This window comes from Vipera ursinii (assembly GCF_947247035.1).
Source record: "Vipera ursinii genome assembly, chromosome: 2".
Lineage (NCBI taxonomy): Eukaryota > Metazoa > Chordata > Lepidosauria > Squamata > Viperidae > Vipera > Vipera ursinii.
This window is the reverse complement of record NC_139513.1, coordinates 27,307,629-27,326,215: the sequence shown is the minus strand read 5'-3', so window position 1 is coordinate 27,326,215 and position 18,587 is coordinate 27,307,629. Positions and strand designations below refer to the sequence as shown.

Sequence of the window (18,587 nt, the reverse complement as noted above, 5' to 3'; positions counted from 1 at the left end):
CTTGAGCAACGCTCGCTTTTGTGCCCAGCTTGGCAGACGTTTTAGCTCTTTTAGTTGAGATGCTCTAGACCAGGGCTTTTCAACCTTTTCACCCATTGTACCACTTTTAGGATATGGCAACATCCGAGTACCACCAGTCACCTAGCAAGGTGTCAAAAACTTGATGACCCTCCCTCCCCCCCCAAAAAAGAAAGGAAGAAAGTGATAAAGTACAGGTAGTCCTCGACTTACAACAGTTCACTTAGTGACTGTTCAAAATTATAATGGCACTGAAAAAGCGCCCCCCAAGCCACAGCCGAGCAAGACACCTGCCTACCCGGCGGCGCTCTTCCTCCTGTTCGAGGTTTTCATTATTGTGAACATTTCTGTTGAGGATTGGCAGCGTGGATGGGGGTGGGGGGGTGTTTGTTTTTTATTCCCCCCGCCTGCTGAGTGGTTGCAGCAGGTTTGGGTCACTTCACATGACCCTGGGACACTGTGACCGTCATAAATATGAATCAGTTGCCAAGCATCTGAATGTAAATTACAAGGCCTTGGGGATGCTGCAACATTCCAGCTGATTGGCACTTCTTCTGGGCTCAGCAGACTTGCCAGGATCAGCGCTGAGCTCCAGCTGGAGCCTGGTGCTGATCCTGGTGCTTCGGCTGAGCCCTGACAGCCCCGAAGAAGCGCTGATCCTGGCGCTTTCGCTGAGCCCTGACAGCCCTGCAGCTCCAGCCGTCCCTCACTCAGGGTTGTGCGGTGCTGCCACCAGTTCAGCTCATTCCCCTCCCCCGCTACCACTTTTCTAGGATGGTCGTGTACCACCTGCTAGGTGCCAATGTACCACAGGTGGTACCTGTACCACTGGTTGAAAAGCCCTGATCTAGAAGAGAATGTAACTATTACTTGTTCTAGGAGAGTAGCATCTCCTTCTCTTCAAGTTTGATCGTTTTTTTTAAGCAGAGAGTAGCATAAAAATAATTTAACCATTTCAATAAATGTATGATTGGGTTCTTTCTGCAAAGTAAGCTCCCGATAGAAGGGAGAAGTTCTTGTTGGGTTTCCTTTGCGTGAGATTGTGGATCTGAAACAATGCAAGGAGAAATCCTACCTTTCTTGCAGATAGATCCTTCCTTTTTTTTCTGGGAGATGAACAGGAGAAATTAAATCCCACTGCGTCCAATGCTAGAGATGGGATGCTCTGAAGTGGGAAGCCATGAGGGTCCTCTATTAAGTTTAAGTTTAAGTTTAAGTTTATTTGATTTCTATACCGCCCTTCTCCCGAGGGACTCAGGGCGGTTCACAGGGCATATATAAATAGCAGTACAAAAATTAAAAAGAAATTAAACCAATGCCCAATTAAAATACAACAACAATAAAATAGTAAAAAAAAACCCCCATTTAAAAACCCATATTCCCCCATCAGGCCAGACCAGCTAGTTCAAATAAGTGGGTCTTCAGCCCGCGGCGGAAGGAGCGAAGGTCCGATGCCATCCGGAGCTCAACCGGCAGTTGGTTCCATAATGCCGGAGCACCCACAGAGAAGGCCCTCCCCCTGAGGGCCACCAGTCGACATTCCCTGACCGGAGGCACCCTGAGGAGGCCCTCTCTGTGGGCGCGCACAGGGCGGAGGGGAGTTGACGCCGGCAGCAGGTGGTCCTCGAGGTATCCCGGACCCATGCCATGTAAGGACTTAAAGATCATAACCAAAACCTTGAACCTCACCCGGAAGACAACTGGTAACCAATGCAGCTCGCGGAGCAAAGGTGTAACATGGGAGTACCGGGAAACTCCCAAGACAACTCTCGCGGCCGTATTCTGTACCAGTTGGAGCCTCCGAGTGGTCTTCAAGGGAAGCCCCATGTAGAGAGCATTGCAGTAGTCCAGGCGAGAGGTCACGAGCTCATGAGTGACTGTACACAGGGCATCCCGGTCCAGATAGGGCCGCAACTGGCGCACCAGGCGAACCTGGGCGAAAGCCCCCCTAGTCACAGCCACTATATGATCTTCCATAGTAAGTCGTGAATCTAGGAGGACTCCCAAGTTGCGAGCCCTATCCACGGGGGGTAAAGACTCATGTCCCATAAGAAGAGATGGAATATTTTGAATGTCCCGGGATGCCGGAATGCACAGCCACTCAGTCTTGTCAGGGTTGAGTTGAAGTCTGTTCCTCCCCATCCAGGCCCGAACCGCCTCCAGGCAACGAGACATCACATCGAGGGCATCACTGGGGTGGTTTGGGGTCGAATTAAAAAGTTGGGTATCATCGGCATATTGATGATACCCAACTCCAAAACCACGAATGATCTCACCCAGTGGTTTCATGTAGATGTTGAACAGGAGAGGCGAGAGGACTGACCCCTGAGGAACTCCACAAGCGAAGGTCCTAGGGGTCGACCTCTGCCCCCCTGCCAACACCGACTGCGAGCGTCCCAGGAGATAGGAGGAGAACCACTGAAGAACTGTGCCTCCCACTCCCAATCCCCTGAGACGCCGCAGCAGGATACCATGGTCGATGGTATCAAAAGCCGCCAAGAGGTCTAATAGGACAAGGACAGAGGAATATCCTCTGTCCCGAGCCCTCCAGAGATCATTCACCAGAGCGACCAATGCCATCTCCGTGCTGTACCCGGGCCTGAAACCCTATTGGTACGGGTCTAGGTAATCCGCTTCATCCAGAACCAGAGGGAACTGATGCGCCACCACACTCTCAACAACCTTCGCAAGAAAGCGAAGGTTGGAGACTGGACGAAAGTTGTTTAACACAGCTGGGTCCAAGGCAGGCTTCTTGAGGAGAGGTCTCACCACCGCCTCCTTCAAGACGGTGGGGAAACTACCCTCACTCAAAGAAGCAGATATGACTGCCTGGAACCAGCCTCGTGTCCTCTCCCTAGCTGCATAAACCAGCCAAGAAGGGCACGGGTCCAATAAACATGTGGTGGAGCTCAACCTCCCCATAATCCTGTCCACTTCCTCAGTGGTCACAGAATCAAACTCCTCCCAGATAACATTGACAAGACCGCCCGTTTCCTGATCGTCGGACTCTGCCCAGTTGGAGTCCAAACCGGTCCGAATTCGAGCGATTTTATCTGACAGATGTTGACCAAACTCCTCGGCATGACCCTGCAAGGGATCCTCCCTCACCTCCTGATTAAGGAGGGAGCGAGTCACCCTAAACAGGGCGGCCGGGTGATTATCTGCAGAAGCGATGAGGGTAGAGAAGTAATTACACCTCGCCGCCCTCATCGCTGCGAGATAAGACCTAATATATGTTCTTAGTCGCAACCGGTCGGATTTCGATCGGCTGGACCTCCAACAGCTCTCTAGACCCCGTTTCCGACGCTTCATCTCCCGGAGCTCCGCAGAGAACCATGGAGCTCGTTGGGATCTGCACCGGGTCAGGGGCCGCAAGGGTACAACTCGGTCAAGTGCCTTTCCCAGGCTTCCACTAAGGCATCCGCCGAGTTGTGAGCAACGGAGGCAGGTGGGGACCCCAGCGCCGCTTGGAATCTATCAGGATCCATTAAGCGTCTGGGGTGGTACCATCTAATTGGCTCCGTACCCCCACGGCGGGGGGTGGCAAAACGGAAGACCAGCCGCAGGAGATGATGATCGGTCCATGACAGGGGCATAATAAATGGAGAGCCCCCACCAAGATCATCAAACCACCGTCCAGATAAGAAAATCAGGTCAAGGGTGTGGCCTCCCTCATGAGTTGGTTCAGAAATTACTTGCGTCAGGTCCATGGCCGTCATGGAAGCCATGAACTCCCGAGCTAGCTCAGATGAGCCTCCCAGGGATGGTAGATTGAAGTCCCCCAAAACTATTAAGTTTGGGGAACTCAATCACCAACCCTGAGAGGATATCGAGCAGCTCGGGCAGGGCTGCCGCTGCGCGACTAGGCGAAAAGTACACCAGCAGCAAGCCCAATTGCGCCCCCGAACCAAATCTCAAAAAGAGAGACTCACACCCGACTATCTGAGGAACGGTGGTCTCCCGTGGACATAAGGTCTCCCTGATAACTACCGCCACACCCCCACCCCTACCTTGAGCTCGTGGCCGGTGTAGCACCCGGAAACCTGGTGGGCAGAGGTCAACCAAAGTGACCCCACCCTCTGGGCCCAACCAAGTCTCCGTGATGCAAGCCAGGTCCGCGTGCTCACCCTCAACTAAATCCCTAACGAGGGGAGCTTTGTTAACCACGGACCTGGCGTTCAAGTACACCAGCCGGAGCTCAGGAGGCTGCACATCCTCGCTCCCGGAACCTCGGGGAAGAAGCAGAGGGTCGGAGCGCCTCACCGCTTGCAAATAGCGGAGACGGCCCTCCCGGTAACGATACGGCCCTCTGTCTATCCACCTGCTGCCATTCCCCGTCGTGGGAATCAGTAGTCCCATGACCCGCTCCTGAGCCCCGGAGACAACCAAGGTGACTATGTGCCTTCAGGTCACTATTGATGTATTATTTATTGCTGAGGGATCCTGTCCTGAAAGAAAAATGTCTGCTGACCTCGTTGGATTTGTTTAGAAAGACAGCTTTTGATTTTCTACAAAAAGATTATGGTCCATGGATTGCAGAGAATACCTCCCAAATAAAGGTCATGGTTTGTTAAAAATTCAAGATGCAAAGAAAAACTGCCAGGAACTTCCCTGGCTGGGGGATCATTTGTGTAGAGCTTGTAGAGTTTCTTGTTGCTTTCTTTGAGGCTCTTATAGTTTGGTGATAGCCAGTTTGGTGATTAAGGCACCAGGCTAGAAAGCAGAAGACTTGAGTTCAAGTCCTGTGTTAGCCTTGAAAGCCAGCTGGGTGGCTTTGGGCCAGTACCTCTCCTTCAGCCCAACTTACCTCACAGGGTTGTTATTCTGAGGAAAACATGAGGAGGAAGATGTGTGGAATATGTTTGCCACCTTGAGTTACTTGTAAAAATAAAGATGGGATATAAAGAAAGAAATAAAAATGAAATGAAACATGGTTGCCTTCCATGTAGTTCTTCTTTTCACTTGCAGAAAGTGCCCATTTTTTAAAAAAAGCAGTTAATACCTGTAATATTTTTCAGAGACCGCAGGGCACATAGAAGTTATATGGGCGTTAAGGATGGAATGATCAATTCTTTTTAACTGTTGGGGTTTTTAATCGATTATGTGCCACTGAGTCAGTACTGACTTTTGGTAGCCAGATAGATAGGCCTTTTCTAGGATGATCTGTCCCCAGCCTGACCCCTCTGGTATTCCAACAGTGTAATCATTGCAATTGTTATCAAGTTGATTCTTTAAACTAAAATATGTTTTCACCTTGATAATATAATCCTGTGGTTAAGAAGTGAGCTCTGAGCAGGGAAGACCCAGGTGCAAGTCCCTTTGGACTATGTAGGCCAGGGGTGTCAAACTCGCAACGTCACGTGACGTGTCGCGACATATCTCGACTTTTTTTTTCACTGCCGGCAATGGGGTGGGTGGGTTTTTGCTATGATGCATCCGGCCCATGGGCTGGCAGTTTGACACCCCTGATGTAGGCGATTAGAGTGCTAGCCATTTTCCCTCATCTTCCTCTCCTCACAGGGATCTTCATTTGTTTATTTAGAAAATGTGTATAGGTGCTCAATTTGTGAACAGGTAGTCCTCGACTTAACGACCACAATTGAGCCCACAATTTCCATTGCTAAGCAAGACAGTTGTTAAGTGAGTTTTGCCTCATTTTACTACTTTTCTTGCCACAGTTGTTAAGCAAATCACTGCAATTGTCAAGTTAGTAACACTGTTGTTAAGTGAATCTGGGTTCCCCATTGACTTTGCTTGTCAGATGGTTGCAGATGTGATCACATGACCCTGGGACATGGCAACCATTATAAAGCATGCCAGTTGTCAAGCATCCAAATTTTAATTATATGACCATGGGGATGCTGCAACGATCTTGTGAAAAACGTTCATAAGATACTTTTTTCAGTGCCATTGTAATTTCAGACGGTCACTAAATGAAGGGTTGTAGGTCGAGAACGACCTGTAATAGGAACTCCAGATGGAACGTATCAAATAACACTCCCACATGCACAAAATTTTGAAAATAAAATAACAAAAACCAAAATCCATAAACCAACATCTTAGTTTATTTTATTTTGGTCATAGACCAGCATAAAATAGTCATTCTAATACAGGACTATTCTTTTTTTTAAAAAATCATATTGATAAAATAAGGTAAAAATAAAATTATTAATGTGAAATTACAAAATATAGCATGATGACATAACTCCAGATTCAGAAAACAAAATTCTTTAATTGGTAATTGAATTTTTTGCAAAGATATTCTTGAAATCAAGGAACCCCACAGAAATTTTCTAAACAAAGAATTTACTTTCATTTCAAACTTGAGCTATAAATATTCTCCTTTAAAGAATTTATTTTCTGAAAATATTTGCCAGATACGTAATCTGGAATTTCTCTTGGAATATAAATTAGTCTGGCAATAATAATTCATTTTGAGGGCGTTCACCTTTCCCCATCGATCAATATCTGAAGTAACCTCGCTATATATTTTATTTATATTGCATGCTGCTATCTGAGTAATGTCTTTGGCATAGAGATACCTAGATATTTAATGGATTTGATAGAAACATAGAATTAATATTCCTTAAACGGATGGATAACCAAATTTTCACTTACAGGCATCAGTTCCAATTTGGGCCAGTTAATAAAGTAACCTGCTATTTTGCTAAAGGCATCAATCTTTTGCATGAACACTGGGATAGTATTATAAGGTTCAGAAATAAACAAAACACTGTCACCTGAAAATAAAACCAATTTTTGTTCAGTGGAAATATATCCTTCTCTATAGATCTCTCTGTGATGTCTAATAGCACAAGCTAAGAGTTCCACGCAGATATTAAAAAGCAAGGGTTAAAGTCAGCTTCCTTGCCTAGTTCCTTTAAATAATGAAAAAAATGGGAGAAAAACATGTCACTAATCTTCACTTTAGATATTGGCGATTCATATAATAGTCTATTTTATGAACTCCAAAGCAAATTATTTTTACAGCAAGCTGTAATGTTTCTGTATTTTATTAAAGACATTTCAGCATCTAGTGATAAAATTACAAGTCGACCTTTATTTTTAATTCAAATCTATCAGATCTACGACTGCTCTCAAGTTGTCTGCTGCTTGCCCAGTTTTTATAAATCCTGCTTGGTCATTGTTAATAAGAAACAACATCACTTCCTGTAATCGGTTTGCTAGCACTGCTGTCAAAAATCTTTGTATCAACGTCAGTTAATGAGATTGTACGATAATGAGCACACTGAACGTGATCATTACCTGCTTTTGGCATAACTGTAATAATATAAGCCTGATTAAATACCGGTGATAAAATTCCCTTATCAAATATCTCTTCATATACAAACGTAGCTTTTATCCATTTAGACCAGTTTTATCCATTTAGACCAGAGGACACTGATCATTACCTGCTTTTGGCATAACTGTAATATAAGCCTGATTAAATACCGGTGATAAAATTCCCTTATCAAATATCTCTTCATATACAAACGTAGCTTTTATCCATTTAGAGAGGTGATCTTTTTTCTGTTCTTTCTGGACCCTGTTCTTAAATTCCCCTCTACTTTGGTCACCTCAGCCTGTTTGAGGCAGTCTAGAATTGGTGCTTTGAATAATGTTTCTTCTACCTCACTTGTTATTTTTACCGCAGTTGCCTGTAGATCCCAGACTTGGAAGGATACGTTGCAGCAAGAAAAAAGTAGCACTAAGCCATGGAGCTGAGCAGCTCTCCAGCGATAACGGGTGCAGGAAAATGTATGCCTACTTCAGCTCCAGGGAAGGCATCAGTGGTTTCCAGGACCACTTTGAATGGTGAGATGTGTGCTTTCTTGTTGGCCTACATTTATTTACAGTGATTGGCTTTTTAATAACAAATGCAGGTAGTCCTTGCTTGCTGACTGCCTTTTTTAGCCCCTGTTTGAAGTTATGACAGCAGTGCTTTTTTTGTAAAAGAAAAAGGTGCCGGAACTCATGTCATACAACCCGCCTTGCCTACCCTACAAGGTTCCATCCAAAAAAGGTGCCGGAACTCCGTTCTGAGAGTTCTATGAGAAAAAAAGCCCTGTATGACAGTATAAAAAACAAAAAAACAGCTTGCAACCAATCCTCACATTTTTTTACCACTGGAGTATGCCGCAGTCATGTGATTGTCATTTCTGTGTTTGCCAACCAACTTGAGACAAGTAGAGTTAATGGAGAACACAGAAGTAAAATGTTAAGTTGTGCTCATCTGAGGTGGCAGTGATTTGCTCAATAACCAAATGGGAAATGACATCATCAGCTCATCACGGTCACGTGACATCATTAGTGACTGCAGTGCTTAGCAACGGAGTTGCCAGTCCCAATTATGCTAAATGAGGATTACTGGTGCCTGTATGATCAGATTACTATCCAGTGACTTTTTAAAATAGTCTTCTTGTATCACAGTAAAAAAAAAAAAGAATCCAATATTGTGTATTTTCAGCCTTATGGAAGCCATTAATACTAAAATGATTATCCTTTTATTTGCTAACGCCGGTTCCATGGTTTTTTTTCTGACAGTTTGATTTGTGTCCTTTTTCCTTTGCATTTAATGGACTGACCTCAGCCAAGATATATGGAGTTATAAGCAGGAGGTTTTCTTGCTTCTATAACCTGCTGAGTCTGGTACAGGAAGTGGCCTTTCCCATCCTGGTAGCCTTTAGATAAGTTTTACATTTTTTTCCAATGACTATGCCAGGGGTTTAAGGGACGCGGTGGCTCAGTGGGTTAGGATGCTGAGCTTGTCGATCAGAAGGTCGGCAGTTTGGCGGGTCGAATCCTGAGTGCCGCGTAGCAGAGTGAGCGCCTGTTACTCGTCCCAGCTTCTGCCAACCTAGCAGTTCGAAAGCACGTAAAATGCAAGTAGAAAAATAGGGACCACTACGGTGGGAAGGTAACAGCGTTCCGTGCGCCTTTGGTGTCTAGTCATGCCAGCCACATGACCACGGAGACGTCCTCGGACAAGCGCTGGCTCTTCGGCTTTGAAACGGAGATGAGTACCAGCCCCTAGAGTTGGAAACAACTAGCACGCATGTGCGGGGGAACCTTTACCTTTACCTTATGCCAGGGGTAGGCAACCTTGGCTCTTTTATGACTCGTGGACTTCAACTCCCAGAATTCCTGAGCCAGCATAAAAGAGCCAAGGTTGCCTACCCCTGGACTCACTGAGTTGGAGTAGTTTAGCTTAAAGAGTTTTTTGTGAGTTAATCTTGCCCTGGAGGTATGCAACCTCTATTCAATCGGAAACCAAGCCAGGTCTCACCTAACTTATGCTTCCTTGTCATGCTGTCTAACTTATTTGTAGCCCCAAAGTGCTTTTTCAGGAGGCCACTGGACTTTCTGGTGTTTCTTTGAAGAGGTTTCACTTCTCATCCAAGAAGCTTCTTCAGAGTTGAAGAAACGTCTTGGATGAGAAACAAAACCTCTTCAAAGAAAAACCAGAAAGTCCAGTTGCCTCCTGAAAAAGCATCTTTGGGACAGCCATCACCTGGATGACTGAGAATTTCCATAGACAACTTATTTGTAGCTTTGATTTCTCATTTGGAAAAACTAGCTTTGGTATCATCTCAGCCTAGCTTAGTCACAATATGTATTTCTATTTCTAGTATACCTACTTAGTAACAGTACATATTTCTATTTCTATAATCTTCAGTATAGCGTTTGTGAGCATCACCTGTCTACTTGCAGTTTCCTTTGTGTCTACCAAACCCCTTCTCATGCCTGAGTTTTAAAATATTTGTCTAAATTAATGAATGAATAAATATATGAGGAAACGGAGCCTTAGTTATAATCTAAATTGGAATAGGACTTCTCAGCCCAATAGAGATGTTGTATATATTCTTAAAAAATAATGAGGTTGGATGCCCCGACCCCACAAAAAATTGAAAGCTGGGGGTGCCAGCATCCTAGGAAACGTGGTAGGAAACATTTTTAATTGTCTGCCTTCCAATTCAGTGACTGCCCACGCCCATCTTGGTACCCATGTTGTAAGAGTATTCAACGTACTCTGAAATTTTGAAGGTATTTCAAAAGGTTTGAGGTGCATGATGCTCAGGGAACAATGATTGCAAGATTGAGAGAATTCTAGAAACTGAATCTTAAGAGGAATATTTGCTTATTCTGTTTCAGGAGAAGGAAAAAAAATCTTACTCTGTTTGGTGGATGTCTGAATGCCTATCCATATAAAATGTAAAATAGACTTATCTTCTGATACTTCAAAGGGCAGAAGCAATAGATAGAACTGATAGGGAAGCAGGTTTTAACCGAACATTTAAGGGAATGTTCTAAGATGTATTTAATAGGATGTACAGCATGTTTTCAGAGATGTTGGACTGTATTTGCTAAGAATATTTAAAGGCTGGATATCAGGGATCTTACATCCCTTTGTAGCTCTTGCTTTGAATAACTCCTGCCCTGAACAAGACTTCCTAGGTTCCTTTGGAGCCAGCCTGAGGCTTCAGCAGATGCTGCCACAGCAGTTAATTTATTTGTTTGTTTGTTTACAGGAAGGATTCTCTTTTCTTGAGTACCCTTTATAAGGGCACAAACAACTCTGATTAGATGCACAGAGAAGCAAGCTTACACAAATTTCATATGCAGAGCTGTTTTTTTTCTCCAGTCTTACAGTATCCGGATACTTTTGTTTGTTTTGAAAACCAGAATCTAGTTCCTTTACCCTTATTTTACACAGAAACGTGGGAGTTTATCCACCTCATTGCAAAAGGATTGAGAAACACAGGGACAGTTCCAGTGGCCAAAATTTAGACCCTATAGGTCCTCAGCACAATATTTCTTTTTGTCTGAATTTATTGGCTGTTCACTTCCTGTCCCATCAGCTTGCCAGCCATTATTTTCCTTGTTTGTTGGTTGGTAAGTAATAAGTAAATGATACTCAAAATCCTCTGAAACCCTGAATCTTAGAAACAGAATAAATTGAGGAAAGGTCCAGGTACTTTAATTAAAAAAGGGACCACCCGGTATGGCCCTGCATGGATTATTTCCTCTCTTTCCCTCCTTTATTCCATTCCTACAATGAGCAAAATGAATGCATGTCTCAGCTGATCACTACAGATTGTGTCTCTTTTTGTGTTGCAGGTGGGCTAAGAATAATTATTCCAGCCAAGGTGGAAAGCCCATTTGGGTTGATCCTCGGGACCCCAGAGTCCAGCATATCTTTATAGATGACAATATCCGACTGACTGATTCCGACACCATTGTCCATCCCCAGGTATTGTTAGGGACAAGCGTTGCTCCAGTCCTGTTTTTAATAGAAGATTCTTTTTGTGGGTCATTCACAGCTTTTAATTATAATTCCGCAGTCCCCTTTTTGTCAATCCTGGCAAATAAGCTACGCTTTCGGAGATGACACCCAGGAGGTTTTGTGCACTCAGTGGAGACTCGCTATTGTGATTCCTCCACTTTATTCTACCCTTCAGCAGAAAAACCCGTCGCCTTGACTACTTTTAAGAGCACCTCTGCCTCGCTGGCAAGGATTGCCTATTTCTCTTTCTCTAAACTGTCCCAAAGGTGGCAGAGATGGGTAAGCCAGCCGCCTGTCATAATTGCAGGTGATTAGCGGAGAAATGGTGGCTGGCGTGGAACAGCAGATGCTTGGTGCCTATTCTTGCGGTGTGCTCCTTCTGTCCTCGGTGTGAATCATTTCCATTTCCCCCCACCCCACATCCCGGAGCCCAGCAACCTGCTTCTTCGCAGCCCAAAGCTCCTTTGCAATACTGAGTGCTTAAAAGGCAGTTTGCTGCCAGAGCCAAGAAGTTGGGAGAGCCAAAGAGAAAGGCCGTCGTAGCAGCTCTTTATATTGGCCTAAAAGCTTTTGCTTAGGAAAGGGAGGCAGCTGGGAGGGAGTGCGTGCTGCCTGAACTAGGGGATGGAGGAAAAGCTCGGCAGGCAAGGTTAATTGGTTCTTGTTGGATTCAAGCCATCACATTGGTTCTTTGAGCCTTGGTGCCACTCACAGCGCAGGGAAAATTACTTTGTGGAGGCTGGGACTTTTTCATTTCCCGACAATGGACACTCAAGGTGGTCAGTAAATACAGGTAGTCCTCAGCTTACAACAGTTCATTTAGTGAGCGTTCAAAGTTACAACGGGACTGAAAAAAGCGACTTACAACCATTTTCACAGTTACCACCATCGCAGCGTCCCCGTGGTTATGTGATTTACATTTAGATGCTTGACAGCCAGTTCATTTTTATGACGGTTGCTGTGTCCTTGGGTGTGTGTGTGTGTGTGTGTGTGTGTGTGACTTGATCCTCTTTTTCCAACTTTCTGACAAGCAAAGTCAAGGGGGAAGCCAGATTCACTTAACAACGGTGTTACTAATTTAACAACTGCAGTGATTCACTTAACCACTGGGGCGACAAAAGCCGTAAAATGGGGCACAACTCATTTCACCAAATTCTCATTTTAGCAATATAAATTCTGGGCTCGCTTGTACTCAGGTCTTGGTGGAGGAGGCAAAGGGCCCTGTCTGGAACATTTTACCCTGCCTTCAGCCTACAGAGTGGTCTTGGAAGAAGGGGAGATGGAGAGAGAAGGGGATGTTGTCCAGTGGTGGGATTCAAATAGGTGAACAACCGGTTCTGTGTGTGGATGCTGCTTCCGGAAGTCCATTCTGGGCCTGGACAACAAAAAATGAGCTCCCGGTTCTGCCGAAGTGGTGCAAACCGGCTGAATCCCACCACTGGATGTTGTTCCTTTTCTTTCCCGGCCAGTCAGCTTCAGGTCATATTATATTTAGAAAGCAAGGGGGCAGAGAGGACTCCTGGGATTCCATGCCCTCCTTTTTCCTCCTGCGGGTTTCAGGTCAGATCTTGCAGTTGTCGGAGGGCAGGAAAATTTTGCTAGCTCTGAGCCAGCCTTGATCCCTTTGAAAAGGCCTTGCTTTTTCCCCTCGCGTCCCAAGCTCAGCTCTTCCCTCTTAGTGAGTAGATCTGAGCATGCTCCAGAGTGATCTTCTCTACCTGTAATTCAGCCTGTGTGTGAGTTTCAAAGCTGGCTTGAGAGAACTATTGTTTGTATGGTAGGTTCAGGGCCGGGCGGGAGATGTTATGTGTTTTGGTGCTTTGCAGTGGGAATTTTTTCAGTAGAGTAAGTGATGGAGAAGAGGATATCTCAAGGTTTCCAAATCTTCTATTGCTAGGCATTGCAGTGTCAGTCCTACACAATCCCTGTCTAGAATTCATCTGGGCTGATAAAAATTCAACCATCCAGGCTGTCTGCTGGAATCCATCCCTTTCTAATGCCATCCACACTTAAAGGAATGGTGTTTGGGAACTCCATTCCCTCACCAGTCCTTGCTGTTTGAGAACAGTCAAGCTACTGATCCGTGCAAGTCCACCTTTTTGCAACCCTCAAGAATTGAGAATTGGGAGTATAATTGTTCATACTCCTTATAGACATGAAAGAGTGACCCCCACCATGAAAACCAAGCTGAAAAATGTCAGTCCTATCTTCTTTGTGATGCCCCCACCACATTCCTCGTGATCTTTTGAGCATAATACAGGTAGTCTTCAACTTACAACCGTTTGCTTAATGACAGATCAGAGTTACAGCAGCACTCAGAAGGGTAACTCACAACCAGTCCTCGCACTTACGACTATTGCTGCATTGTCATGGTCATGTAATAAAAAATAAGGCATGTATTTAAGTTCACGTCATCACCATTTTCCCAGCCATCTTCTGGCAAGCAAAGTCAATGGGGGAAGCCAGATTTGTTTAACAACCAGATGATTCACTGAACAATGGCAGTGATTTGCTTAACAACCATGGGTTAAAGAAAAGCCATAAAATTGAGTGTGACTTAGTTAACAACCACCTCACTTGGCCACAGAAATTGCGGTCGCAAGTCAAGGACTACTTTTAATAAGAACAACAATGACGTTGCCTGCTTCTGTCGCTTGAGTGGTTAGTCATGGTGGCTAGTGGCTGAGAAGGAGGTTGTGGGGTTAGAAGCCCTGTGAAAAGCAGATGCTCCGACTTAGGAGGATTTGGGCCGACACGTTCTCCAGAGGAAAGCCTCCTAAGAGGGTTTAAGATTTAGTATCTCTTTAGAGAAATCAAACAGTACTGAAAAAGGGATGGCGGATTTCCTTTTTTGCTTTGTCCGCTTGGGCCCCTCTGCTTTGTGAGTTAAAGGATGCTGACTTTCTTTCTTATCTTGGCCCAACAGGTATTCTTAGGGCAAGGAAGTGACACTCCCCAGACAGTTCCTACTTCGGAGCACTATGACATCTGCCTAGTACAGACAGACCTTCTGGAGGCCATTGCTGATGTGAACTATTTCTGCCACTGCATACAACGCTGTGAAGAGAATTATGAGAGCTACTTGTCTAGAGTTGGGGCCTGCATCTAACGGGGCTGGCTGAGCGGTCCCAAAGCCCTTTGTGGTACTGCAAGGGGAGCAAAGAACCCAAATCTCCCAGTTGGCCGCTGCTTGTCTACCTCCCAGTGAAGTCAATATTCTTGTTTTAACTTCCTGGTGAGGGCTCTGTGCTGGAAGCTCCTTGAAAAGAGAGCTGGGCCTCCACGCAAGGAAACATGCTGCCTGTTTTCTCTGTTGCTGCCTGGATCAGAGCATCTAAATAGAGGCAGCTGTCTTTTATTTATAATATTTATTCAGCGCTTAAGATGGGGGGGATTTTCTTGCCCTACGGATGAGTGAAGCAGCTAACCACACTCACAAACTGCACTCAGAACTGTTCCGTAACCCAGCCTTTCTCGGCAAACATTAAAATCGTCTCTTAACTGTTGCTGCTGATGGTTTGGCTACGATGACCTCTGACCCTGAAACATAATGCCTGTGCTAAGCAAGCTCTTGAGAGTTATGCTTCAAGGGGAGCCAAACAGGGAGTTCAACAAGCCCTAGATGGTTGTGGGTGTGCTAGTTTTCTATCCCTTCACTTGCAAAATTCTTTATGTCTCTGCTGGATTCCCAGTATTTGATCTGAGTTTTGTTCTCTGCCAGCATTGATCTGCAGACAGAAAGAACCCAGCTCTTTTGAAAGAAATAGGGAGTAATTTTACTGGCTGGAGAAGGGTGACCCAGTCCTTCCTTGACAACCAGCCCCCTTCCTGCTCTCTACTTAAGAAAGCTTTTTTTTTAAAGCCACCCCCTCCCTTTTCTTGATTCTTTTGCCAATTCACTGTGTACGAGGTCTTTGAGAATATTTATAGCTCATGGTTGAGCTGTTCTCTGATCTGGGTTGTTTTCTTGCAGACATTTCACTACCAAACTAAGGCAACGTCGTCAGTGTACTGATGAGGTTACCTAGTTTGGTAACGAAATGTCTGCAAGAAAACAGCCAAGCAAGGAGAGCACCAAGAACCCCACAGTTCAACCCTGAACTATAAATATTCTTTTCTATCAATTCATTGTGTTGTTATATAGAGAATGCTTTGCTCACAGCTTCCTTCTTCCCAAAGCAGGAGAGCAATATTTGGTTTGTTGTTTTGAATATGAGCCCAGAATTTTAGGTATTGCTGGAAAGAATAGCTTTAACCTCCCCAGCAGTGGGAGTTAGGAGTCATTTGCTTGGAGCTCAGCAAAAAGCAAACTGTTTTTCACAAGTCTGTTCTTGTCGTTTCCTGGGCTTTTAGGTAGCTTTTTTGTTTTTGCAGAGACCTGGTCTCATGTAGCAGAAAGTAGTATGACTCTTTCAGGAAGGTTAAATGTAAGGAAAGATAATTTTAAGCACCAGCTGTTATTCATTTTAGCAAAGTAGTTTCTTTGTGCTCATATATTTCTGAACACCAGATAGTGGAGTGAAAGTACAGCATAAGGAGCTTTTGCTTTCCTGTTTCAGTTGTGTATTTCTCAAAAGCATTTGTTTAGCCATAGCTGGATGCAGAATTAAAAGGATTCTTGGTTTGATCTGTGAGGCTGAGGGGATGTAAGAGGCTCTCTGTTGCAGGTCTCCAGAGAGCCATTCAGTACATTTCTGTACAGTTTTTTCCCCCTGTTCATATCTAGTCCGTGGAGAGCAAGAAATTGACAACAAGGAAAAGGCAGTTGGCTTTTAAATTTAGAGAACTTAACTAGTGTACATGACAATCTTCAGATACGCAGATGGAGAAACACGGGGGTTTTGGTGCAGAGGACTGGCTACGAATTCCCTGCTCATCCAGTTGGAAAATACAGCTTGGGTAGATTTTTGAAGAGTTCATTACTGGATGCCGTAGCACATTTTCACTTCTTTGCTGCAACATATCTGCTGTGTCGTTTGTAAGCTGCTTCAGTGCCCATATGGTGAATGTCAGGTAAGTGCCAGGCTAGTTGGCAATGGTATCCTGTGACTAGTGACAAATGTTGAAGATTAGGAGCACTTCTATTTTTGCCATCAAAGAGTTACAGAATAAAGTGGAATTAGGCGGATGTTCTTAACAGCTTCATCCAAAACCTGTCTTTCTGGAGGCTGGAGTTGGCTTAGATTTATATAATCTTCTGAACCAGGCCCCTTTGACCCAGGCCTCAGGTGTGCTGGGGGACTGTGACCATCTGCCTTGAAATATCCTGAAAGAGACCGAGCTTGTTGAAGATTAATTTGTGATGCTTAGTAACCGATCAACTGGAACATTTTATTTCACTCTTTCTTCTCATTTCCTTGACAGTCAGCCTCAAGCACTCCACTTTTAACATCCGTGTGGCAGGATCCATTGGTTGGCTTTTCATTCATAACTGATTTAGTATATATTTTGAAACGCCTAAGATCTCACCAAAAATAAAGCTCACTCTAGCCTGCTAAGGCATCACAGCTACGTTAAGTCTTTGGTGGCATCTGAGGAGGTGAGCCGGAGCTGATGAAAACTTCAACTTTTTTTAATAAAATGGATTGGTCGGAAAGGCTGCCCCCAATTCCTCAGGATTTCAAGCCAGTTTGGGATCACTCCCAAGCAGGGTGTGTGGGTGTGTGTGTAGCAAAAGGCTCTCAGCTGGAAGTGGTTTTAAAAGCAGAGCATTCTGCAGATTGTGAAGTGGAGGCCTGAGGTAAGGGCTTTCTTGGCCTTTGCAAAACAGGATTCGCCCCCCCACCCCACTCTGAGAACCCTTAAATTACTGTTCCCACCCCTTCTCCCTCTGTCCCCCTTTGCTTCCTGAGAAGTGAATGGCAGCAGCTCTCCCTGAAGTCCCTCCTCTTCAATTATAGATTCAGTTGCCATCGAGACTGAAGGATTTAAGCAACCGGCACCTCCCATTTTGCACCTGCTATAGAAATCAGGCCTGCCTAGGCCTCCTTCTCAAGCTCTTGAGCTTGATGAGATTGCAGGCTTTGCAGTGCTGCTCCTGCTCCTAAACATCCAGTCTCTCCCCCTCCAGGGCCCGATAGGAAGGCTAAAATTCAATGTTGCTGACAAGTAATCGGGAATATGTCCCGCTCCGCTCCTGAATCCACCCCCCCACCCCCGTGGGTGGTGGGATCCTCAGATTCCAGGAACGTGAACTCTTAACAGCCTTGAATCTCTTTCAGCCACTATTTTACATTTGCAGAAGGGATAGTAAGAATTGGCTTCCCCAACCTGATTTCTTCTTTTAAAGGCTGTTTTGTTTTTAAATGCTGGGGGGGGGGGGTGAAGGAGAGGAAGAAATTTTGGAGGAAAGAAGAAGAAAGACAGTGGCGAGCCAATCACTTTTCCAAAATGGCAAGGAGGTCTGCCTGGATTGTAAATGCCAGAAGCAGAGCTCAACTTTGTAATGCTGTTGAATTTTTTAAAAAAGCGTTTATTCCAGATAAAGTCAGCCATCAACATTTTATTGGTACCAAAATGGGCTGCTGTATAGCCTATTTTTTTAATTACTTTTCTGTCACAAGCAATGCACAGATTAAAAGGATTAGGAGATTATGATCACGGTGGAAGGGATAAATTAAGGATTAAGTATAGAATGTTTTCAAGATTGTAATTGGAAGGTTTTTTTTTCTTCCAGAAACCTGCAGGGGGCTCATTTTTTATTACATATTATTTGAGCAGGTCCTTGAACTTTGCACACACTCCGACTAAACTACATCTTAACTTTATTTAGACACTGTTGAAAGAGTATTATTTTTGTTCACTGTTGGCCTTATGTTTGTAAACTCCCGTTGTGCTTCATGTTTGTGTTCAAAAATTAAGCCAAGAAAAGAGCCTAGAAATAAAGTATTTTGTAGATGTGGGTGTTGTGTTTTATGTGTTCTTTTGTAGGCAAGCTTCAGATTTTCTTCACCTGATGCAACTAATAGAATACCAACTGTTTGGACAAATGGTGCTCAGAATGGCTTTATGAGCTAAAGCTAAGGTACAGCGGTCAATGATAGCTTTGAATTCATCGTGCATCTTCAATGTGATTTAGTTTCCGGGCTGTTGCTCATCTCTGTCAACAGGTCAAATTGTGACAGATGGAGCCAGTCCACCATTGGGGAGCTGCAAAGTTAGAAAGTAATGGGATTTTTAATATTTGATCATTTGTCTTCCTATGTGGAGATGATGACCTAGGCAGGATCAGGACAGACAAAAACGCGCTTAGTGACAGGTTGTCCTAACCAACTATATATGGCAG

At 44.6% G+C, this 18,587-nt stretch overlaps 1 protein-coding gene and 1 long non-coding RNA gene across 2 annotated transcripts in view; one reads left to right on the top strand and one right to left on the bottom strand.

The window, feature by feature from the left end:
- LOC310636368 overlaps positions 1-18,587 on the bottom strand; it is a 246,317-nt gene that overhangs the window by 78,440 nt on the left and 149,290 nt on the right. The window lies entirely within an intron of this gene.
- On the top strand, positions 7,764-18,203 carry LOC310636357 (uncharacterized protein). Its single transcript, XM_083356113.1, has 3 exons — positions 7,764-7,833; positions 11,137-11,269; positions 14,229-18,203. The coding sequence occupies exons 1-3, from the start codon at positions 7,775-7,777 to the stop codon at positions 14,409-14,411; spliced, it is 375 nt and encodes a 124-aa protein (XP_083212239.1). The 5' UTR covers positions 7,764-7,774; the 3' UTR covers positions 14,412-18,203.

Excerpts from the sequence above, each read along its gene's own strand:
- LOC310636357 (XM_083356113.1), top strand. The coding sequence starts at position 7,775 with ATGTATGCCTACTTCAGCTCCAGGGAAGGCATCAGTGGTTTCCAGGAC. Across the intron at positions 7,834-11,136 it reads TTCCAGGACCACTTTGAATG|GTGGGCTAAGAATAATTATT; the intron begins GTGAGATGTGTG and ends TTTGTGTTGCAG. Across the intron at positions 11,270-14,228 it reads ACACCATTGTCCATCCCCAG|GTATTCTTAGGGCAAGGAAG; the intron begins GTATTGTTAGGG and ends TTGGCCCAACAG.